Source organism: Stenella coeruleoalba, assembly GCF_951394435.1.
Source record: "Stenella coeruleoalba genome assembly, chromosome: 5".
NCBI classification, from domain to species: domain Eukaryota; kingdom Metazoa; phylum Chordata; class Mammalia; order Artiodactyla; family Delphinidae; genus Stenella; species Stenella coeruleoalba.
In genome coordinates, this window is record NC_137150.1 from 72,938,496 (window position 1) to 72,963,795 (window position 25,300).

The 25,300-nt window shown below is 39.4% G+C and overlaps 1 protein-coding gene across 3 annotated transcripts in view; it reads left to right on the plus strand.

Annotated features, from left to right (window-relative positions):
* Nucleotides 1-5,086: 5,086 nt before the first annotated feature.
* The window catches only part of UBXN7 (UBX domain protein 7), a 68,404-nt gene continuing 48,190 nt past the window's right edge, over nucleotides 5,087-25,300 (plus strand). The window contains exons 1-2 of one of the 3 annotated variants that reach the window (XM_079923100.1): nucleotides 5,110-5,198; nucleotides 9,700-9,830. Coding sequence is in view for 1 of the 3 variants with exons in the window: in XM_079923098.1 (XP_079779224.1) it covers nucleotides 5,126-5,198 (73 nt within the window). In the remaining 2 variants the exon portion in view is untranslated. Of the gene's footprint in view, nucleotides 5,199-9,699; nucleotides 9,831-25,300 lie in introns of all 3 variants that reach the window. The other 2 variants (XM_079923099.1, XM_079923098.1) reach the window with 2 other exon arrangements.

Here is a 25,300-nt window from a genome sequence, read left to right on the forward strand (position 1 = left end):
GCAGGTGGATTCTTAACCACTGCACCACCAGGGAAGTCCCGTGAATGGGATATTTTAAAAATTACAGTTCCAAACTATTTGCTGCTCATCTTTAGGAACACAGTTTTAAAATATGCATTTTAGTTTTATATCCAGAAATGTCCCTGAACTCTTTTATTGGTTCAAAAATTTGTGTTTGCTTAGATTTTTCTATGTAAATAGTTATAGAGTATATAATAACAATTTTTTTCTTCTTTAAAAATTTTTAATATATTCTTTCTTGTCTTACTGCTAAGGCTAGGACTTCTAGTATATCACTGAATAGAAATAGTGATAGAGTGCACACTTATCTTGGTTTTTTTTTTCTTTTTGCCGTACGCGGGCCTCTCACTGTTGTGGCCTCTCCCGTTGCGGAGCACAGGCTCCGGACGCGCAGGCTCAGCGGCCATGGCTCACGGGCCCAGCCGCTCCGCGGCATGTGGGATCTTCCCGGATCGAGGCATGAACCCGTGTCCCCTGCATCGGCAGGCGGACTCTCAACCACTGCGCCACCAGGGAAGCCCACTTATCTTGTTTTTGACTTTAAATGTTTTATTATTAGCTATAAAGCTGTTTACTCTGTGTTTTTAGTAAATATACTTTATTAGGTTAAGCAAGTTTTTTTCTCTACCTAGAGCATTAAGGATTTTTTTTTTTAGTTTTGTTTTGTGAAAGGATATTGATTTATACCAATGTTTTTCTGTATCTGATCACATGGATCAAATGGTTTCTCATATTTAATTTATTCTACTATCGTGATTGCATTGAAAGATCTTTTTACTGTAAAATTACACCTTCATTCCTGAATAAATCTGATTAAAAAATAAATGTGTACATGTATGTACATATGTGTCTGTGTTATTGGATTTCTAAATTTTGGTTCAGTATAACATTTTTATCTCAGTTAACCATAAGTGAGGCTGAGCTTTCATTTACTGCTTTGTTTTCAGAAAGAGCTATTTGTCCCTTTTGTTTCTTTTTCTGGAATAATTTGCATAAGTTTGGGATCATCTGTTTCTTTTCTTCTTCTTCTTCTTTTTTCTTTTTTCTTGGTAGAAGTCACCTGTAAAGTCATCTGGGCCTCGTTGTTTATTTGTGTGGTGAAGTCAATTTTGTTAATTTTCATAAGTCTACTCATAGTTGAGTCAATTTTGGTAAATTTTATTTTTCCAGGAAACTGCCATTTATCTGTTTCCTAATTTATTGGCATAATGTTCATAATATTCTCTTAGTTTAAAAATCACTGTATCTGCTATCTTCCTTTTTTTCTTAATCTAATTTGTAAAAGGATTTAAATTTTACTTGTTATTTCAGAGAACCAGCTTTTGTATTTTGTTTTCTATTTTATTTATGTCTGCATTTTCCCCTTCAAATTTCCCTAGGTTAACTCTGCTGTTTCTTTATTAACTTCTTGATTAGTTATTGAGCTGTTCATTTTCTAGCCTTCTCTAATATAACCAGTTAAGGTTATAAACTTTTACTTTAGGCACTGTTAAAACTGCATTCCACAAATTCTGATATGTATTTCCATGACAATTCAGTTTTAAATATTTCTCTCTTTCCATTTGTTTCTATCAACTTCCCTTTGCCCCTCCAGACCCACTCACTTCCTCCCCTCTCCACCCTGCTCTCTGCCCCACAGGCTGTTGTGTCCTCTGTCTTCCAGCTGGGTTCTGCTAGTGGGAATTCCTGGCAAGAGATGGTAGAGGAGAAGGAAAACGAGGTCAGGGTATTTATTTTCCTGGTCTCTTCTCTGTGAGATTGCTGGTTACATCCCTTGACAGAAGGTCACTGCTTCTTAAAAGATGGCCTGTTCTGCAAATAAGATTCTCTTTTGGTATTCCAGTAACTCCTCTATCTCCTGTCCCTTTGGACCTAGAGGTTGTGACTGTTCCACTGATTCTAGTCCCAGATCCTCCATTGTCCCTTGATTCCCATATATCCTGCCCACATCTTTAAAATTTGTTTTTTAAAAATTGAGTGACCATCTGTTATCTGTTGGAACCCTGAATGATACACCACTTTTATTTTGTCTTTGGTCCACGACTTATTTAGAAGTTTGTTTTTAATTTCCAAGTATGTGAGTTTTTTAAAAGTTATTCTTTTAAAACTAACTTCTAATTTTTAACTGATCAATATTTAGAGAACATGTTCTATATCATCATGGTTCTTTGGCATTTGTTGAGAATTGCTTTGTGGTCAATTTTTATTTTGTTCCACAGGTGCTTGAATAGAATAATTATTTTCTGTATCTTTATTACTTTTGCCTGATAGATGGGGGTTGTATAATTGTATGTTTGTCATTTCTTCTTTAAAAATTAATTTTTCTTTATACACACTTGAGATCATGTTACTAGATGCATACAGATTTAGAATTATTTTATCTTCCTGGTGATTTGTTCTTTTTGTCATTGACCGCCCCCCCCCCCCTTATCTCTAATGATACATTTTGCTTTAAAGCCTATTTTGTCTGAAATGAATATAGTTACTCCACCTTTCATTTCCTTAATAGTACTTCTGCATGTCTTTTTTACTTTTCCCTTAATATTTCTTTATCCTTATGTTTTAGGTATATCTTGTATCAACAGCATATAGTTGGATTTTTTTTAAGCTACATAATCTAATTATCTGGTTTTTAAATAAAAGAAATATTGTCATTTTAGCTTACAATCAAAGTATAGTACATTTAGGATTCAAGGGATTTGGATTCCAGTCTCTACCCCACCGTTGTGTGACCTTGAGCAACTCTTTCAAACTCTCTCTCAGGACAGTAGTGATAAAATAGAAGTGTTGAATCAGATTATCTTGAATATCCCCTCTAGCTCGTTTACTGTCATTCCCTTCAATTACAGTAACATGTTACAAATTGATTTGCGACAGGGACTCTTAAAACCAGACCTAAAAATAAAAACAAAATCCTAGTGCAATTTGGTGAAAGAATTCAGATAGTAACTGATGTTTAGCCTTGGGTATTTGCTCTTTGTCATCTAAAACTTTAATTTTCCGTCATTCAATGTATAATACTTTTGCAGTTCAATTTTCTGAGGATAATCCATGTTTTTTAAAGAACATATTTTCCATGATTTGGGGGATATATATAAAAATATATTTTCTTGTGATTCTAAAGGTCTTTCATATTCTTTTCTTTCTTTATAAATTTATTTATTTATTTTTGGCTGTGTTGGGTCTTCGTTGCTGCCCACGGGCTTTCTCTAGTTGTGGAGAGCAGGGGCTACTCTTCGTTGCGGTGCATGGGCTTCTCATTGAGGTGGCTTCTTTTGTTGCGGAGCACAGGCTCTAGGTGCGCAGGCTTCAGTAGCTGTGGCATGCAGGCTCAGTAGTTGTGGCTCGGGGGCTCTAGAGCACAGGCTCAGTACTTGTGGCTCACGGGCCCAGTTGCTCTGCAGCACGTGGGATCCTCCTGGACCAGGGCTGGAACCCATGTTTCCTGCACCGGCGGGAAGTCCCTCTTTCATATTCTTTAACAATCCAAAACTGATTTTCAAGGTTTTGTTATTAGTTTCCTGCCTCCTTTTCTTTTAGCCTACATTTTAATTTCTACAAAATCTTTTCTAGAGTTGTGGATACCACGATCTTTACCAGTTTTTCAAAAGATTAATCTAAAAATGACATCACTATATCTGAACCCTAAGACCTTGGAAATAAACCTACAGATCTCATTGTTAGTCTCTCCATTTAATGGAGGTACAGAAATAACTGCATCTAGTTTTTGTAGAGAGACTATTTTATTTGGAACCCCATTTTGCATGGTTGGCTATAGTGACACAGACTTTAGGATTAAGGCCTTTAGGAAGGAAGAGGTCACACTGTTTCTTGCTTTGGTTTTCACCTCCATTTTTGCACCTTTGTGTTAATGTGAACCAAACAGCTTCCCAAATCTACAACTGGTTCCTGGGCTTCCTCAACCCACCTAGAAAACTGCAGCAACCTAGGAGGTTGTCATTTAACTGACAATACTCTTGGTTAGGAGTCTGCTTTCTTATACACCAATCATATAACCCTATGGTTACTTTGATTTAACTTGGTTATTTTTTAATTCATCCCAATAGCGCATTTACAGACTCTTAGGATGGGTCAGTTCTCCAGATGACTCATCTCATCTTTTATTGGGCCATTTTTCTGTGTAGATGCAAAATATGTGGGTGGGAGGTGGGAGGCTAGAACCTAAACTGAGTCTCTTTATGTTCAAGGTGGGTGGATCACCAAATTTGAGTGTACTCCTGTAATTGTTTTTTAAAGTACTTTAAATCATATAGTTAACATACTAATATCACCTCTGTTTAAAAATAAAGGATAAAAACCCCCTCAAGGTCCGCTTTCACCATGCCCTCCATTGCTTACCTCTCTTAGAGGTAACCATTATTGTTTTGAGGACACCTTTCCAGTGACCTTTCTATACATTTCTTTCCTATACTGTATATACATATACACATTTTATTCCTTACATAAATGACACCTTCTCATTTTATAGGTGAGGAAACTGAGACCTTGAGGGAAGCTGTGTTGCAAATTTATTGAAGGAAAGTGGACTGGACCATGGGTTCTGGTATTTTACTTCTGATGCATGGGCTGCCGCACTAATCAATTAGTTTAGAGGCTGGGGAGCAGGTGCGAAAGTCGCTTTAGTGCAACGATGTAGGATTTGTATTTTGATAGGAGTTTCAGGAAACCTAGCAGAGGGCTCTGGAGTTGCAAAAACAAAAAATATACTGTCATCGGCAGTTGGGTCTGTTAATAAAGCTTGTGAAGCTGAAATGCAAATAGCCTACTACCTACCAAGCCCTTCGGAAACTTAGGAAGCAATTTCGCGTCTCTGAGACTAGCCTTAGAGCTTGGAGAGGAAGGCACCAGAGGTTGCAATGAAGGATGCGGTGGCGGACAGCAACCGAGCAGCCAACCCAGAGAGCAGAATGCTCTCCCTGACCGATCTGGAAGTGCGCCTGCGCAGACCGCCACGGGGGGCCGGGGTGGGCGGGGCGGAGCTTGGGGGCGGTCAATGAGCCTGCGCAAACCGTGCGGCGAGGTGGGGGAGGGCGTTCCGTGTGTGTCTGTGTTGTTGTTCGGCGGCAGCGGCGGCGGCGGTAAGATGGCTGCCCACGGGGGCTCCGCGGCGTCCTCGGCGCTGAAGGGGTTAATTCAGCAGTTCACCGCCATCACCGGTAAGAGACGCGGTTACCGGAAGGTGGAGAGTGGGGTCTGGAGCGGGCGGCCGGTCTGCCCTGGGCTTCCCTTTACCTTCATGCATTCCTCCCTCGGGCTTTACCCACAGCTCTCGTCCTCCCTCCTGAGGAAGAGGCGACGACGGCGTCGGGTCTCCGGGTTCAGGCGGGAGACACCCCCTTACCCCCGCGCACCCCATACCCTCGTTCTTGGTCTTCTCGCAGTGTGGAGGGAAACCTCCCCACCCCCTTTCAGCCCAGACCCGGGGAATGGGCCGAGCTCATCCTCCCCCGCCGGCCCGGGGACCTGGGGGCGGGAGAGGTGGGGGGCCGCACCCGGGCCACCGCCCTCCTCCTTCATCATCATCGCCTCTTCTCTGTGCAGCCTTGGGGTGCAGCGCATCCCCTCACCTCCTTATTCCGTTTTTCCTTGGCCAGGTCATTCTCCCCCCCGTCCCTGGCCTGCCCTTCCCCTTTCTGGGCCCCTCGGAGCCATCGCTGTGGCCCTGGCGTGTTCGGGCCCTCCCGCCTTAACGGCGAGGCTGGTGGGTTCGGCAGCGCCTTTACCGATCTCGGGGGATAGGCCGCCAGAAAGGGGGGGGGTGCTGAGGAGTACCCTCCAGACTGAGATTTTAAGAGAAGAATGAGGGGGAACCCCCCCAGACCTTAATAGGAAAGGCCTGGAGGAATCCTCGGTGGCGTTTCCCACCTCCCCATTAAAAAATAATAAAGACTGAGACGATGGCGCCAGGGCCTCCTGCTGATAAAATAGGAATGACGGCAGAAACTTCTTTGAGACAAAATCAGTTTCTGGATGTCAGTATACCCCAAACCCACGGTTTTTCTTTTCCTTTGGACCCCTGCGAAGGGCACACGCAGATCCTCTTACTGCCTGGAGGAAAGGCCCTAAGCCGTTCTATGAATTCTCTCTGTCTTGTTCTCTGTGATGGTGCTGAACTTTTTTTGCATGAGTTATTAGAGGGCGGAGCAAATGATGAAGTTCTCTGTGGAGTGATTTGAGAGAAGAGTACTACATGTGCCTGAGTGTAATTTTGCCGTTCTAGTTTGTCATTTTGTAAGGAGGTCAGAATGTTAGCAGATCTATACATTATTTGGTAGTTTGTTAGATGCAGAGAACATTTCCATTTTCAATGTATCCAGAGTTTGACGTGCAAGATCTGGTTAAGTGAAATTTTATATTTTAACCACTGCCGGTTGTTTGCGAGTTGTCGTTTTATAGTTAAAGGTATTTTTAGTTTTTACTTTGCAGCGATAACTATATGTTTGATGCATTGTCTAGCCTGTGGGCATGAAACATCGAGTCAAAGTTGATAAAGTAAAATTTGTAACAAAATTGGGATGAGAATTGGAATAACTTTTCTTAATATTTAAAAATTGTGATTGGACTATTATATTAGAGATGTAATGCATTTCCCAGTGTCTAAGCAGATCATTATTGGGAAAATCAGAAAATTATTGTGTATATAAGTTAATACTGCTGTATTATGTTTATATAGAAAAATCTTTGTAGTGAATTACATATAGAAGTGATTATCATTATCTTTTCTTTAGATTTTCTAGAGGTGGTTTAAGATGCCACCTATTTCATTCCAGTTTTTTATGCTAACTACCACTTTAGGAACTCGGATTGTTTTAGTCTCACATTATTCCTTCTAATGCAACATTTTTGGTAGGTGTAGACAAAACCCAAAATGTGGTGAGATGAAGTGACTCACTTAATTGCTTTAATTCTGTTTCTGTGTGCCAGTCTTCATGGCTTGTTTCCTGGTCACAGGCCCTTCTATTCCTGAATCAAGTTGGAGACCCTCAGTAGACAGTGATATCTGGAGGTCTGTAAAAGCGAAAATACCGTAGATTCTTCTTAATGTATTATGGATTTATAATAATGATTTTTTACAAGATAGTAATTAAATATTAGAAACACATGATTGACCTCTTTATTCCCTTTCATATATCCTAAAAAATTTGTGTGTGTGTGTATATATATATATATATACGTATATATATATATGTATACGTATATATATATATATATTTTTTTTTTGGCTGTGTGGCATATGGTATCTTAATTCCCCGACCAGGGATAGAACCCGTGCCCCCTGCAATGGAAGCGCAGAGTCTTAACCACTGGACCACCAGGGAAGTCCCCACTAATATTTTAAATGGTAGTATTTATGACAAAAAGGTATTTGAAATTTATTTATTGCTAGATGAATGAAACTGACCTTAAGAGTTTATGCTCTCATTTCAAAAAGATTTTACTTACTTGGAAGCCCAACATTGTGGTAAAAGCAATGCATTTTCAAAAATGTGAGTCTTACCTTTTCTGTGGCATTTAGAAGTAGAAGAGAAAATTGAAAGAATTTTAACTTTTATTTCTCACTAAATAGAACAGATCTCTCACACTCTCTCTCTATATGTGAGTATGAAGTGATGACTCTGACTTTTAAAAAACATTAAAAAGATATCACATGAAATAATTTTGAAAAAAGAAACACTAATTCATTCTCACAATAGCAATATTATTTATTTCACATATTATCTTCCAGTTCTTGTTTACATACTTATTTTTATTTTTTAAATTACTTTTAAATTATTTTTACATTGTGGATCATAATGTACATAATTTAGAATTCTGAAATTTTCAATTAACGTTACATCGTAAACATTTTTCCTATGATTAAACCCTTTGATAAGCAGATAGCCAAGGGAAGTGATGGTCTTTGAAGTGGTCACACTGAGAAGCTATGTACCTTTACCATTGATGCCATTAGCATTATTTCAAGCTACATAGAAATCCAGTCCTGTTATTTTATAGTCTACCACATTTTACAGTATTACTCAGTTTGATCTCCCTTGATGCTCTCATACATGGCTTAGACTGCTGACTGCTTTCAGAAGTTATATCAGTTCTCAAAACCTGAGGAAAGAATGTGCCACTGGATCTGAAGGTAATTCCAAAAGAGCAGTTTTTTAAAATGTTTTGAACCACGGCAGTATCCCATTAACACCAACTTGGACTGACATCCAGCCACATGTATACAAAATGCATAGATGTAATCAGAATAATTCATGAGATGAGGGATATATAGATGCTATAGAATAGGTAGAAGTAAATACACAATCAGAAGGTAAGGCCAAAAAGTGAGGGAATAGAAAGTGAGGCTGAGAAGAGTACAAGTGGTTGCTAGTGTAGCATTCCATAAAGCTTTGTGTATAGTAGGCATTCACGGACTTAATGAAATTATAGAACCCCTTTAGTTTAATCTTTTTTAAAATTGTTGAATGAATGCATATTTGTTAAATTAGAAACTCTTGGTGTTTGTTGTATTTGGATTTGTAGTCAACTTCCATTTTCTTTCTACAATACATTTTTCTTGGGTTAGTATTAAAGTGTATTTAAGTTCTCTGTGTCAAGAAAGGTAGTTGCAAGTGATCTAGTTATTAAAACTCTTCTGGAATTTTAAGAACTATTTCAAAAGGTGTTAATGAAGTTTGAGCAGAAATTAGGGCGGGAATAAATTTTTTTGAGTTGCGAGTAGACTCTTACTAGTAAACTCAGTATTTATTAATAGACTACTATGTGCCAGGCATGGTTCAGATCTTGGGGATACTACCATGAGCAAGACATGGTGTCTGTCCTCAAAAAGCTTAAAGGTTAATGGGAATACAGACACATAAATGGGTATTGTAATACATTGGGATAATGGTAAGGAGCTGTTACTGTAGCATAAATGAGGGAGGTCAAGAAAAGCTTCCCAGAAGAAATAATTTCTTAGCTAAAACCTGGAGGGGAGCTGTTTCTGGCAGGAGAAACATGTTCAGAGACCTGGAGGAAAGAGGGACAGGCATACATATGGAGACAAGAAAGGAGAGACAGTAGGTTGAGGGAATTGATGATAATTCCAAATGAAGAGAGCATAGCTTGTGTGAGATGCAATAAATGGGGCTGAAGAGATAAGAGGGTACCAGATTAGGAAGGGCCTTGTAACTCATGTTAAGAAATCTTGGCTTTATTCTGAATGTAGTGGGGAGTCAGTGAAAAGTTTTAATTAGGGGAGTGACACAATCATATTTGGTTTTTTCAGAAAGAGCTACTTGGCCATAGGTGAGAAGAGGTAGGCATAGACATCAATAGAAGACTGTTGCAATAATTGAAGATGCTGGTGTCCTGAAATAAGTTAGTGGCAGAGAAGTGGACTCTGAAAGGTAAGGGAAGAATTCAGAGGAGTCAGAATGAAGCTTAGGATTCTGTTTTGGATGTCTAAGTGTATAATAATACAATTTGTGAAGGTATGGAATAGTAGCAGAGGTTTGGGGAGATGATTAGTTCAGCTTAGGTAAGTTGCTGCCTGTGGGACTTCCAAATGGAGCTGTTCAGTAGGGAAATGAATATTTGGGTCTAGAAAGAAGAGTGACATCTGATGAGTCATATTGATGGCAGTTGAAGCTATAAAAGTGGATGTGTCCTTTGTTCCAGGACACAAAGCTGAAGGAACACTAACATCTAACAGACGGTAAAGAAGAAAGTACAGAGAAGGATCGGAAGAAACCAAAGATGTAGGAGGAAAACCAGGAGAATGTGATGGTACTTCAAACATTAGGAGTAGGGTAATATGTCAGATATTATGTAGGCACTTTGGGAAACCAGAAATCATTGAATATTCACAGATTTTTCTTGGTTAGGGTTGGAAGACATCTTAGAAACCATATTGACCCATTTCTGAGTTAAAATGAGAAATTGAAGGCCCAGAGAAGGAAAGTGAGTTAGGGTTATATGTATAGGTCAGTGCTTCTCAAATTTATTTGTAGGAAAGGACTGCCCCCCCCTTAAAAAAAAATCTTCATAGACCAATACTTTTAATTTTTCTTTTTTTGGGGGGGTGCTACGCCACACGTGGCTTGTGGGATCTTAGTTCCCCAACTAGGGATCGAACCCGGGTCCTCAGCAGTGAAAGGAGGGAATTCCCCAGAGACTAATGCTTTAGTAAAAATGCAATAAAAATTAATTGTTTTAAAAAATGAAATAAAAAGAACACATACAAAATGTAAACCCAAATTCTGTTAAAATAAAGGGTATAATTTGCATACAGTAAAATTTAACCTTTTTAGTGTAGAGTTAAAGTTTTCATAAGTGCATACAGTCGTAAAACCACAATAAAGATGCAGAACAGTTCTTTTTTTTTTTTTAAATAAACTTATTTATTTATTTTTGGCTGTATTGGGTCTTGCTGTGTGCAGGCTTTCTTTAGTTGCGGCAAGCAGTGGCTACTCTTCGTTGCGGTGCGTGGGCTTCTCATTGCGGTGGCTTCTCTTGTTGCGGAGCTCGGGCTCTAGGCATGCAGGCTTCAGTAGTTGCGGCACATGGGCTCAGCAGTTGTGGCTCACAGGCTCTAGAGCTCAGGCTCAGTAGTTAGGGCACATGTGCTTAGTTGCTCTGCAGCATGTGGGATCTTCCTGGACCAGGGTTGGAACACATATCCCCTGTATTGGCAGGCAGATTCTTAACCACTGCACCACCAGGGAAGTCCCCAAGCTGCAGAACAGTTCTATCCTCAGAAATTTCCCCCCGCCCCTTTGTAGTCAATCCCTCCTCTCACCTGTAGCCTAATCTTTTTGTCTGTTCTTTTCCAGAATGTCATCTAAATGGAATCACAGTATGTAGTCGGGCTTCTTTTGAGTCTGGCTTCTTTTACTTAGCATACTGCATTTGAGATTCATTCATGATGTTGTGGTATGAGTAGTTCCTTTTTATTGGTGAATAATATTCCATTGTGTGGATATACTACAATTTGTTTATCCATTAAATGAATGGATAATTGTGTTGTTTCTTGTTTGGGAGATTATAAATAAAGCTGCCCAAAACATTAATGTACAAGTGTGTGAATATATGTTTTCATTTCCTTTGGATAAATAGTTAGGAGTGGGATCATATGATAGGTGTGTGACTTTAAGAAAGTCATACTATTTTCCTAAGTTACTATTGATACATACACCATTTTGCATTTTGTCTTTCTCTGACTGACTTACTTCACTTGGTGTGATAATCTCTAGGTTCATCCATGTTGCTGCAAATGGCATTATTTCATCCTTTTTTATGGCTGAGTAATATTCCATTGTGTGTATATACCACATCTCCTTTATCTGTTCCTCTGTCGATGGACATTGCTTCCCTGTCTTGGCTATTGTCAGTAGTGCTGCAGTGAACAGTGGGGTGCATGTATCCTTTCAAATTATGGTTTTATCCAGATATATGCCCAGGAGTGGGATTGCTGGATCATATGGTAGTTCTATTTTTAGTTTTTTAAGGAACTTCCATAGTGTTCTCCATAGTGCTTGTATATAAATTTTTAAAAAAATATTTTCTATTCCTCAATAGTTAAAAACTCCAGGTGGGAGACCAGTGAGGAGGTTGAACTTTCATCTTACTTCTTGCAACTGTTACCGACTCTCATTTCCTTGGTGGATAGTCTGGCTGGCTTTATTATCATTTCTAGGGGAAGTGTAGAACCAAAAAGTAACCACTTTGTGTCCCTGTCATTTCTGTGCTCTATCCCTGTGGGGCAAGAAAGGGTCTGTAGAGGGATTTTTTTCTTTTTAAAAAAAATCTCTGTGACTACCATACTTAGGTTCCTTGATAATAGTGAAGAGACTGTTCTTTCGGCATTGAAAATAGTGTAGAGAATAGGTATAAAGGACTACTAAAGTTTGAAATGTCTCTTGATTCTTCTTTCCAGCTGTGGTGGAAACAGGCATTACAGGTTTGGGGCTATTTTCTATATGAAGTCATTAAAGGAGAAAGAGTGTGAACTAAGAGGCAGCAGCAAGAAGATGGCCACTGATAAATTGGGTGCCACAAGCTGGCTTAATGCCTTTGGTGCCATTAGCAAGCTAAAGCAGATGGAAGAAAAGGTAGTGGATAAATAAAAAGTGCATGTGGTGAGAAACAGTAAAGTGGGACTTTGGCCATAGATATGGATTATGGGGTGTTATGGACTGAATTTTTGTGTCCTTCCCAAAATTTGATATTTTGAAATCCTGAGCCCCCAGTGTGATGTTATTAGGAGGTGGGGCCTTTGGGAGGTGGTTAGGTCATGAGGGTGGAGTCCTTATGAATGGGATTAGTGTACTTAAAAAGGAGACCCCAGAGAGCTATCTGGGCCCTTCCACCATGTGAGTACACACGGAGAAGACAACTGTCTTATCAACCAGGAAATGGGCCTGCATCACACACCAAATCTACTGGAGCCTGATCTTTGATTTCCCAACCTGCAGAACTGTGAGAGATAAATGTTCATTGTTTAAGCCACCCAGTCTATTGTATTTTTGTTACAGCAGCCTGAACAAACTAAGACCCTGGGTTAGATTAAGCTATCCTGCTGCTACCTATAATATTGAGACCTCAAAATAAGCCCATGAACAGGTTTACAGGTAGTTTAAACCTGCAAGTTTCTTTTAAAGGCCCCCCTCCCCCTTTTAAAAAAGATTTGTTCTTCATTCTGAATATAATAAGAGAGAAGTTCAAATTTTTTACGGCTGACTCATCAAAAATTGTTATTACCTCTAAGTAAATAGGTAAAACTTGTAACTTGTTTAAATTTGTGTATCACTGTTCCTGTCCTCTATATCATTTAGCCCTCCTTACTTTTCCTTTGCCCTCTCAGTTAACCTTCTGTTCCTCTGTTTAGCTAAGTGGAAGTGTTATTGGCATTTTGGCTAGGACAGTTTCTTGTTCTGTAGGACTGTTCTGTTCATTGCAGAAGATTTAGCACTTGTATGAGTTTCCTGTGGCTGCTGTAACAAATTACCACAAACTGCATTGCTTAACACAGTTATTCTCTCAGTTCTGGAGGCCAGAAGTCTGAAATGAAGGTGTGAGAAATCTTTAGGGGAGGGGAGACATTTTCCAAGCTACTAAGGCACCCCTGGCTTCTCTCCACTAAATGCCAGTAGTGCTCCTATCCCCTAATCATGAAACACCAAAAATGGTGTCTCACATTTCTAGATGCCTCTACTACTTCCTGACATTAAGAACCACTGGAACCTTTAATTATCCTTCAGTTATCTTCTGTTTCTAAAACGATACACTTGGGACCTCCCTGGTGGTGCAGTGGTTAAGACTCTGTGCTCCCAATGCAAGGGGTCCGGGTTCGATCCCTGGTCAGGGAACTAGATCCCACATGCATGCTGCAACTGAGAGTTCGCATGCCACAACTAAGGAGCCCATGTGCCGCAACTAAGGAGCTGGTGAGCCATAACAAAGGAGCCCGCGAACCACAACTAAGGAGCGCTCCTGCTGCAACTAAGACCCAGCACATCCAAATAAATAAATAAATGTTTTAAAAAATGGCATATTCCTGGGCCCTACCCAGACCCTTCCAATTGGAGTGGGGGCAGGATCTACGTTTTAAAAGAGAAAAAAGATACACTAAGTGATAAAACAAGTGATAAACTAAGAATGCCTGATTATACAAGCACAGATAGCTCAGATAATTTGGCTTTATTTAAGAAAGTGAATGGTGTATTTTGCTTCTTGGGCCCCTCTCTAATACTGCCTTCTTCAGTCTTGCCAGGATTTAGCATGTGCTTCTTTTTTAAAAAATCTCATAAGTAGAGACCCCTTTTATGGAAAGCTCTTAGGTCACTATACTGACAAGCGCCAATGATGGAAGTTATCCTGTCAGATTGTCAACAGATATATGATACGCTGCCTATAGTTTAGATTCTAGCACTAAATGGTTAAGTGAGGATTATAGATAAGAATGGCAGTTCTCACTTTGTTATACAGCAGAAACTAACACACCATTGTAAAGCAATTATACTCCAATAAAGATGTTAAAAAGAGCAATTCTGAGCCTTGAGTGTTGACACCTTCTGCCCCCCAAAATATCACAGTTACTATTTCATTTATTATAGCTTTATTTTTGTCTTAAAGTCATTCTCGGTATAATCCCTTTTAATAAATTCTATTTTAATCTATAGTTCAGTAGATCTCTGGAATACTCACCTATACTTTTTTTACATTTTCCTGTGTTTCTACATCAGCTCTTTTTTGGGGGGGCCACTTGCAGGACTTTAGTTCCCCCACCAGGGATTGAACCTGGGACTTGCAGTGCAAGGGCCAAGTCCTAACCACTGGACTGTCAGGGAATTCCCAGCAGTGGTCATTTTTAAGTTGAATTTCCTTATGAACAAATTTCAAAAGGAGTGAAGCAGCTGGGATTGGTTGCTATTATAGCAGAAGGGAGTTTCGATCCTGCATCAGCATGTTCTTTTTTTTTTTTAATATTTATTTATTTATTTGGTTGTACTAAGTCTTAGTTGCAGCAGTCGAACTCCTTAGTTGCAGCACGTGGGCTCCTTAGTTGCAGCTTGCTGGCTCCTTTGTTGCAGCACACGGGCTCCTTAGTTGTGGCTTGTGAATTCTTAGTTGTGGCATGCATATGGGATCTAGTTCCCCGACCAGGGATCGAACGTGGGCCCCCTGCATTGGGAGCGCGCGGAGTCTTAACCACTACGCCACCAGGGAAGTCCCAGCATGTTGTTTGTCCCTTTTGTGGTGCTTTAGTGCAGTGTGGTGAGCACCTAGAGAGACAAGAGCCCAAATGGTATAAACTCAGCCATTTAATTCTCTGAAAAGAAAAAGATCAGTAGGTGTCATTCAGAAGCTAGTTTTAGGGTTTATTATGGGGCAAAGATAATAGTTCATGTATCTCTTGCTGGAATAAGTAGCCAGAGTAGTTTACATACAGGAACCTTTTAATTTTCAGAAGCTGCTGTGTAGATAAATTAAAATGGTGGAGTACAATAGACACTGAACTTTTAGACTAGCATTTAAGAAATATAGTAATGTAACCAGTATAACTGGACACAATGTAAAAATATTAGAAAAGCACTGAAAACTTCAGGTTTTATGAGTAATGATATGGAAAATTTTCATCAAATTTGTGCTGGTTTTGCCCCAAGAGTCTGTATTTAATTACCTAACATACAGTTGGCTACTGGGATGTTTGAACAACTCCTTTCCCTCAAAAAGTTGAATTTGTTTTTATTTTTGTGTGTTGGGTCTTTGTTGCTGCGTGAGGGCCTCCTCTAGTTGCGGCAAGCAGGGGCTACTCTTCGTTGTTGTGCACAGGCTTCTCATTGTGGTGGCTTCTCTTGTTGCAGAGCACAGGCTCTAGGCGCATGGGCTTCAGTAGTTGTGGCACACAGGCTCAGTAGTTGTGGCTCACGGGCTCTAGAGTGCAGGCTCAGTGATTGTGGCGCCTGGGCTTAGTTGCTCCGCGGCATGTGGGATCTTCCCAGACCAGGGCTCGGACCCATGTTCTCTGCATTGGCAGGCGGATCCTTAACCACTGCACCACAAGGAAGTCTGAGATTTCACTTTTTTAAAGTGTTTCCTAATGGTGAGAATGTAAGTCTGTATATACTAGAACTTGAGAACTTTTTATTTTTTTAATTATTTTATTGAAGTATAGTTTTTACAATGTTGTGTTAGTTTCTGGTGTACAGCAAAGTGATTCAGTTATACATACGTATATATATATATATTTTCTTATTCTTTTCCATGATAGTTTATTATAAGATATTGAATATAGTTCCTTATGCTATATAGTAGGACCTTATTGCTTATTTTATATATAGTATAGAATTTGAGAACTTTTGGTTCAGCTTGACTGAGGACTTATGGAGAGAGAACTGGTTTGAGAAAAGTGAGAACTGGCCAGTTCAGTGAGTTTTTAAAGTCTGTAAGATAGAAGAGCTAGCAGAGACAAGGATAGAGATAAGGCCCTGTGGAAAAGTAGTATCTGTTCCTGTATATACTTTAGGGTGAGGAGGGAGGGGGAAGGTCCACAACTTAACAGGTGGGTATTTGGTGTGTTGTCAAGAAAAATGAGGGGACTGGGACTTCCCTGGTGGTGCAGTGGTTAAGAATCCGCCTGCCAGTGCAGGGGACACGGGTTCAAGCCCTGGTCCGGGAAGATTCCACATGCCGCGGAGCAGCTGAGCCCGTGCACCACAACTGCTGAAGCCCACACCCCCCGGAGCCCGTGCTCTGGAAAGAGAAGCCACCGCAGTGAGAAGCCCACGCACCGCAACTAGAGAAAGCCTGCATGCAGCAACGAGGACCCAACCCCAACGCAGCCAAAAATAAATAAATAAATAAAATTAAAAAAAAAAAAAACGAGAAGAAGAATGATGGGACTGATTTTACTGCTGTCACTCTCCATATCGTACAGAGGCATGGCATTGTAAAGTACCACCAAGTGATCTGCCTAGGTTACAAAAACATCTGCACCTGGAGGGAGTGGTACAGAGGTGAGATGAAAGCAGAAGGGTATAAAATAGGAGCAGTTTATAAGGGCCAAATCTTGTGTGCAGCTCAAGAGAGATGAAAAGTTTTCCAGTCAGCAGTGCAGAACTGTTGAAACAGGGAGATAATCAAATTTACATTCTTTTGCAATATAGAAGGTATATCAAAAGGAGCATGACCAAGAGCAAAGAAATGTGATAGTTCATGTAAGAGATGTTGAAGGCATGAACAAAGAGTATAGCAGTGGACATAGAATAGTATGGATAGGGGTGTTGTTAATTAGATGGAAGCTGTAGGATTTGTTGGTTGACTGATGGGCTGTTTGCAGTTGAAGAGAGAATAGTGGAGGAAATTTTCTCAATTTTGAGTAATATATGAAGCCCTTTTTTTTTTTGCGGTACGCGGGCCTCTCACTGTTGTGGCCTCTCCCGCTGCGGAGCACAGGCTCTGGACGCGCAGGCTCAGCGGCCATGGCTCACGGGCCCAGCTGCTCCGCGGCATGTGGGATCTTCCCGGACCGGGGCACGAACCCGTGTCCCCTGCATCGGTAGGCGGACTCTCAACCACTGCGCCACCAGGGAAGCCCATATGAAGCCCTTTTAAAGAAAAAACATCCCTGGCCCTATGTAACTTAAATTACCATATATACCCAGATATAAGGCGCACTCCAAATAAAAGGCAATTCTGTATTTGTCCAGTTCCCAAAAAAGATTTTTGAGTAACATAAATATGTAAATTTCTGGAGATTTAAGTGAAATGATTGATGCTTTTTTATAATGTTACTTATTGAGTTAACATTAAATCACAACATTATATATTAATGCTTTTTTCCTGTCATGTTCCATGAAATAATTTTGTTCTGTTTTTGTTTTTTACTAGCATTTAGATATGTCTTTGTCAGCTTTCTGACAAAGCTGTAGCTGCTCAATATCATCTGAGAGTTTTTTGGAGCGTGTGATTTTCACTTTATGTTGTTTGAGATATAGCACATTTAAAATTTGTATATGATGCTTTCACTGGACATTTTATCTTAAGTTCATTTATCCTAAATACCCATTTGCTATTTGTGATTTCCACAGTGTAACCATATTGCTTTGTAAATGAAATTTAAAACATAAATATATGCGGTTTAAAATTCAAAGGATAGGGGAATTCCCTGGTGGTCCAGTGGTTAGGACTCGGCGCTTTCACTGCCAGGGCCCGGATTCAATCCCTGGTCAGAGAACTAAGATCCCACAAACGTGTGGCGCAGCCAAGAGGAAAAAAATTCAAAGGATATAGAAGGGTTGTTTTGGCTGAAGTCTGGCCTTTCTTTCCCCAGTGTACTAACTGGTTAGCTGAAGTACTATGAGATAGTTTTAGATCAGTTTATTAGATATTGATCACATGCAAGCGAACATGACGTTAGATGCTGGGGTACCAAGACAAAAATCAACCCCAGTGTTCAAGAAGCTCCTGCTCTTTTGGAGGAGCTAGAAAGTAAACAAGTATTTACTGCTTAGTAGTATGTCCATGTATGTAATAGAAGAGTATCACAGTGGAGTGAGTGGGGAGGAGGTAGTGTAGAGAATGCTTAGCACAGGAATTGAAAAAAGTAACACTTATGGTGACTCTTGAGCATGCATGAACTAGACGAAGGGAGAGATAAGGGGAATAAGGACTTTCCAAGCGTGTAATTTGGTGTGACTGTACTGAATTGCATAGGATGGAGAAGAGGAGAGGAAAAGCCAGAGAGATAAGCTGACGTCTGATCACAGAGGACTCGCCAGATCATAAGAACTTTGGAATTTATACTGTGGGTGTCAGAGAGCTATTAACTTAAACTGTGTGTGTGTGTTTGTATTTGTGTGTTATAAGCACACTTGTATTTTGGAACATAACTTCAGCAGCAAAGTGGAAGATAGAATGATGATCAGTTAGGAGCCTATTGTAGTAATCCAGGTAAGAAGAATTAAGGACTTGATTTTAAAGTCTTAGAGATAATAATAGAGAAGAGAAAACAAATGAAAGATATTAAGAGTCGAGTCAGCAGTTCATTTCTGGCAGTAGGACTAAACTAGAGAGATACCATGAATAACCCTCCCAAGTGAGGAAAATCCTGAATAAAATATTTTAAAAATCTTTCAAAATGTATGATTGGGCTGGCAAGAAAGTAAAGAATATTCAGAAGCTAAAAATGAAATGAAATTGGAAATGAGATGTTAGCATGGTTTAAAGTAAGTTTTCACCCTGGTTGAATCTGCCCGAACTGGATGGCTTTGAACTTCTCTTTTGATGGCATCAGAGGGCACAGGAAACAAGCTTGCAGCCTTCCTAAGGAGAGGAATCTGAAAGGAGAACCTTCCCATACATGAAGCGGGGACCTTGGCATTTGGGGTGTGGCAGGAGAAATCTTCACTGAGAATTTATAACAAGGGTCCTTACAGGGTCACATTTCCCATGTGGTTTCATAAAACTTCAAGTAAAGAATGTATTTTATTTTATTTAAAGAAATTTTTTTTAAGAACTAACATTTATTATTTTTGGCTGCATTGGGTCTTCGTTGCTGCTCACAGGCTTTCTCTAGTTGCAGCGAGCGGGGGCTACTCTTCATTGTGGTGCACAGGCTTCTCATTGCGGTGGCTTCTCTTGTGGAGCATGGGCCCTAGGCGCGAGGGCTTCAGTAGTTGTGGCACATGGGCTCAGTAGTTGTGGCGAGCAGGTTCTAGAGTGCAGGCTCAGTAGTTGTGGTTCACGGGCTTAGTTGCTCCGTGGCATGTAGGATCTTCCCGCATCCAGGGCTCGAACCCATGTCCCCTGCATTGGTAGGCAGATTCTTAACCACTGCACCACCAGGGAAGCCCCAAGAATGTATTTTAAATAGTCTCTGTTTGGTGATGCCTTCAGGTACCATACAAAATCTCTCAAGTTACCTTCTCTTAGGAGGGATGTACCTTCAACCCAGCCTTCAAAAATCTACAGATTAAAATTCCAAGCCACTTGAGATCATAGTCAAAAAAAAATCACAAAGTGCACAAAAAAACATTGCATAGTGAGCAAGAGCCAGCAGAAATGAGACAGTGACCTCTAGAGACTGCAGAAAGTTTATATTTTGTCTTAGTAATTCCAGTAAGTTTGATTAATATATTAGAAGAAATGAAAAGAAATGTGAGTATGAAGTAAGGGTCTCTGACCAGGCAGATTAGGAAACAAAAACCCCAGAACTTCTAGTTATAAAAAATTAACTAAAATTAAAAGCTCATGAACAGGTAAGAAACAAATTGGCACAGCATAGAATGAAGAGTTCTAACATACATCTAATTGGAGTTCCAGAAGGACATAAGTGTGAATGAAGGAGTAAGGCAATTTTTATTTATTTATTTATTTTTAACATCTTCATTGGAGTATAACTGCTTTACAGTGGTGTGTTACTTTCGCTGTATAACAAAGTGAATCAGCTATACGTATACATATATCCACATATCTCCTCCCTCTTGGGTCTCCCTCCCACCCTCCCTATCCCACCCCTCTAGGTGGTCCCAAAGCACTGAGCTGATTTCCCTGTGCTATGCGGCTGCTTCCCACCAGCTATCTGTTTTACATTTGGTAGTGTATATATGTCCATGCCACTCTCTCATTTTGTCCCAGCTTACCCTTCCCCCTCCCATGTTCTCAAGTCCATTCTCTATGTCTGTGTCTTTATTCCTGTCCTGCCCCTAGGTTTTTCAGAACCCCCTTTTTTTTTTTTTTGGATTCTATATATATGTGTTAGCATACAGTATTTGTTTTTCTCTTTCTGACTTACTTCACTCTGTATGACAGATTCTAGGTCCATCCACCTCACTACAGATTAACTCAATTTCGTTTCTTTTTATGGCTCAGTAATATTCCATTGTATATATGTGCCACATCTTCTTTATCCATTCATCTGTAGATGGACACTTAGGTTGGTTCCGTGTCCTGCCTATTGTAAATAGAGCTGCAATGAACATTGTGGTACATGACTCTTTGAATTATGGTTTTCTCAGGGTATATGCCCAGTAGTGGGATTGCTGGGTCATATGATAGTTCTATTTTTAGTTTTTTAAGGAACCTCCATACTGTTCTCCATAGTGGTTGTGTCAGTTTACATTCCCACAAGCAGTGCAAGAGGGTTCCCTTTTCTCCGCACCCTCTCCAGCATTTATTGTTTGTAGATTTTTTGATGATGGCCATTCTGACCCGTGTGAGGTGATACCTTATTGTAGTTTTGATTTGCATCTTTCTGATGATTAGTGATGTTGAGCATCCTTTCATGTGTTTGTTGGCAATCTGTATATCTTCTTTGGAGAAATGCCTCTTTAGGTCTTCTGCCCATTTTTGGATTGGGTTGTTTGCGTTTTTTTGATACTGAGCTGCATGAGCTGCCTGTATATTTTGGAGATTAATCCTTTGTCAGTTGCTTCGTTTGCAAATATTTTCTCCCATTCTGAGAGTTGGCTTTTCGTCTTGTTTATGGTTTCCTTTCGTGTGGAAAAGCTTTTAAGTTTCATTAGGTTCCATTTGTTTATTTTTGTTTTTATTTCCATTTTTCTAGGAGGTGGGTCAAAAAGGATCTTGATGTGATGTATGTCGTAGAGTGTTCTGCCTATGTTTTCCTCTAAGAGGTTTATAGTGTCTGGCCTTACATTAGGTCTTTAATCCATTTTGAGTTTGTTTATTTATTTATTATTTATTTATTTATTTTTGCGGTATGCAGGCCTCTCACTGTTGTGGCCTCTCCTGTTGCGGAGCACAGGATCCGGACATGCAGGCCCAGCGGCCACGGCTTACAGGCCCAGCTGCTCCGCGGCATGTGGGATCTTCCCGGACTGGGACACGAACCTGTGTCCCCTGCATTGGCAGGCGGACTTTCAACCACTGCGCCACCAGGGAAGCCCGAGTTTATTTTTGTGTATGGTTTTAGAGAGTGTTCTAATTTCATTCTTTTACATGTAGGTGTCCAGTTTTCCCAGCACCACTTACTGAAGAGGTTGTCTTTTCTCCATTGTATATTCTTGCCTCCTTTATCAAAGATAAGGTGACCATAGGCATGTGGGTTTATCTCTGGGCTTTCTATCCTGTTCCATTGATCTATATTTCTGTTTCTGTGCCAGTACCATACTATCTTGATTACGGTAGCTTTGTAGTATAGTTTGAAGGCAGGGAGCCTGATTCCTCTAGCTCCGTTTTTCTTTCTCAAGATTGCTTTGGCTATTTGGAGTCTTTTGTGTTTCCATACAAACTGTGAAATTTTTTTGTTCTAGTTCTTTGAAAAATGCCATTGGTAGTTTGATAGGGATTGCATTGAATCTGTAGATTGCTTTCGGTAGTATAGTCATTTTCACAGTGTTGATTCTTCCAATCTAAGAACATGGTATATCTCTCCATCTGTTTGTATCATCTTTAATTTCTTTCCTCAGTGTCTTATAGTTTTCTGCATACAGGTCTTTTGTCTCCTTAGTTAGGTTTATTCTTAGGTATTTTATTCTTTTTGTTCCAGTGGTAAATGGGAGTGTTTCCTTAATTTCTCTTTCAGATTTTTCATCATTAGTGTATAGGAATGCTAGAGATTTCTGTGCATTAACTTTATATCCTGCTACTTTACCAAATTCACTGGTTAGCTCTAGTAGTTTTCTGGTAGCAGCTTTGGGATTCTCTGTATAGTATCATGTCATCTGCAAACAGTGACAGTTTTACTTCTTCTTTTCTGATTTGGATTCCTTTTATTTCTTTTTCTTCTCTGATTGCTATGGCTAAAACTTCCAAAACTGTATTGAATAATAGTGGTTAGAGTGGGCAGCCTTGTCTTGTTCCTGATCTTAGTGGAAATGGTTTCAGTTTTTCACCATTGAGAACGATGTTGGCTGTGGGTTTGTCATATATGGCCTTTATTATGTTGAGGTAAGTTCCCTCTATGCCTACTTTCTGCAGGATTTTTATCATAAATGGGTGTTGAATTTTGTTGAAAGCTTTTTCTGTATCTATTGAGTTGAGTATATGGTTTTTCTCCTTCAATTTGTTAATATGGTTTATCACATTGATTGATTTGCATATATTGAAGGATCCTTGTATTCCTGGGATAAACCCCATTTAATCATGGTGTATGATCCTTTTAATGTGCTGTTGGATTCTGTTTGCTAGTATTTTGTTGAGGATTTTTGCATGTGTGTTCATCAGTGATATTGATCTGTAGTTTTCTGTGACCTCTTCATCTGGTTTTGGTATCAGGGTGACGGTGGCCTCATAGAATGAGTTTGGGAGTGTTCCTCCCTGTGCTATATTTTGGAAGAGTTTGAGAAGGACAGGTGTTAGCTCTTCTCTAAATGTTTGATAGAATTTGCCTGTGAATCCATCTGGTCCTGGACTTTTGTTTGTTGGAAGATTTGTAATCACAGTTTCAATTTCAGTGCTTGTGATTGGTCTGTTTATATTTTCTATTTCTTCCTGGTCCAGTCTCGGAAGGTTGTGCTTTTCTAAGAATTTGTCCATTTCATTGGCATATAGTTGCTTGTAGTAATCTCTCATGGTCTTTTATATTTCTGCCATGTCAGTTGTCACTTCTCCTTTTTCATTTCTAATTCTAGTGATTTGAGTCTTCTCCCTTTTTTTCTTGATGAGTCTGGCTAGTGGTTTATCAATTTTGTTTATCTTTGCAAAGAACCAGCTTTTAGTTTTATTAATCTTAGCTGTTGTTTCCTTCATTTCTTTTTCTTTTATTTCTGATCTGATCTTTATGATTTCTTTTCTTCTGCTAACTTAGGGGGTTTTTTGTTCTTCTTTACTCTAATTGCTTTAGGTGTAAGTTTAGGTTGTTTATCTGAGATGTTTCTTGTGTCTTGAGGTAAGATTGTATTGCTATAAACTTCCTCTTAGAACTGCTTTTGCTGCATCCCATAGGTTTTGGGTCATTGTATTTTCATTGTCATTTGTTTCTAGGTATTTTTTGATTTCCTCATTGATCTCTTGGTTATTTAATAGTGTACTGTTTAGCCTCCATGTGTTTGTAATTTTCACAGATTTTTTTCCTGTAATTGATATCTAGTCTCATAGCATTATGGTTGGAAAAGATACTTGATACGATTTCAATTTTCTTAAATTTACCAAGGCTTGAATTGTGACCCAGGATAAGATCTATCCTGGAGAATGTTCCATGAGCACTTGAGAAGACAGTGTATGCTGTTGTTTTTGGGTGGAATGTCCTATAAATATCAATTAAGTCCATCTTGTTTAATGTATCATTTAAAGCTTGTGTGGTAATTTTTAAATAGAAATGTCTGAGAATTTTTCAGAACTGATAAATGAAAACAGTCCTTATGGTGGAAGTCCAGTGAATCCCAAGGAGGATAAATAAAATTAGCCCCAGGAAATAGAGTAAAACTGCAGAAGACCAAAGGCAGAGAAGATCTTAAAAGCAACTAGAGAGAAACAACAGATTGGTATAAAAATGTTTTTCTTTAGTCTGGCAACTTACTTCTCAGAAGCAACAACAGAAGACACTGGAATGCTGTCTTCAATGTACTGAGAGAAAATAGCTGTCAGCCTTAGAAACGAATATCCAGTGGTGAAACTGTCTTTCAGGAACAATAGCAAAACAAAGGCATTGTCAGACCAAAAAAACAAACAAAAAACCACACCCACACCCACAGCCTTCACTGCAGGAGACTCTTAAGGGACACAGTTGAGGCAGAAGGAAGGTCATCCCAAGTGGAAAGCCCAAGATGGTTTTTTTTTTTCCCTTTTTATTTATTTTTTCTTTTTCATTGTGGTTTATTACAGGATATTGAATATAGTTTCTTGTGACCTGAGATGCTTTTTTTTTTTTTTTTTTTTTTTTTTTGGCGGTACGCGGGCCTCTCAGTGTTGTGGCCTCTCCCGTTGCAGAGCACAGACTCCGGACGCGCAGGCTCAGCGGCCATGGCTCACGGGCCCAGCCGCTCCGCAGCATGTGGGATCTTCCCGGACGGGGGCACGAACCTGTGTCCCCTGCATTGGCAGGCAGACTCTCAACCACAGTGCCACCAGGGAAGCCCCTGAGATGCTTTTTAATGCCCACAAAATGTCCCACCAAATAGATTTACAATTTAGACTCTACTACTATTAGACATTTATGTTATCTATAATTTTTCAATTTTAACTGAAGCTATACTGGACATGTGTATAGATATGTTTATGCATGTGTTTTATATAGGTTTATTTAGACTAGATTTATGTAGATTTATTTAGACTTTATATAGATTTATGTAGATTTATTTAGACCACATGCCCAAATTATTGGGTCAAAAAAGTAACAGGCATTATGTTTCTTGATACATGTTATAAAATTGATTTGTTAAAGGGCTTTACCAGTTTACATTGCATCAAACAGATTATGCTTGCTTTACTGTACAAGTGAGTGTATGATAGGGCCAGTTTTAAATGATGAAGATTGACATTTCTTACCAAATTTTGACTTAGTTATATCTTTGACAAAAAGTCCCATCTCCCTTCTCTCCCGTTGTTATTAAAGTGTTTCCTTTCTTATAGAAGTAGAAATTGGTAACTGAATGCATTCTTTCTAACAAAATATTTCTAACTTTCTAGAGCATAGTCTTTCATTTTCTTTTTTAGTTTATTAACAAATATATAGTCGGCCCATATAAAGAAATGGCAAATAATGCTTTATTTAGTTTTTGTTTTATTATGAAGGAAGACTACTATTTTTAATGCTGCTGCTTTCTTTTCTAGCTCTGTATATTTCACAGTAGTCAGCCAACAAGCATAGAAGTAA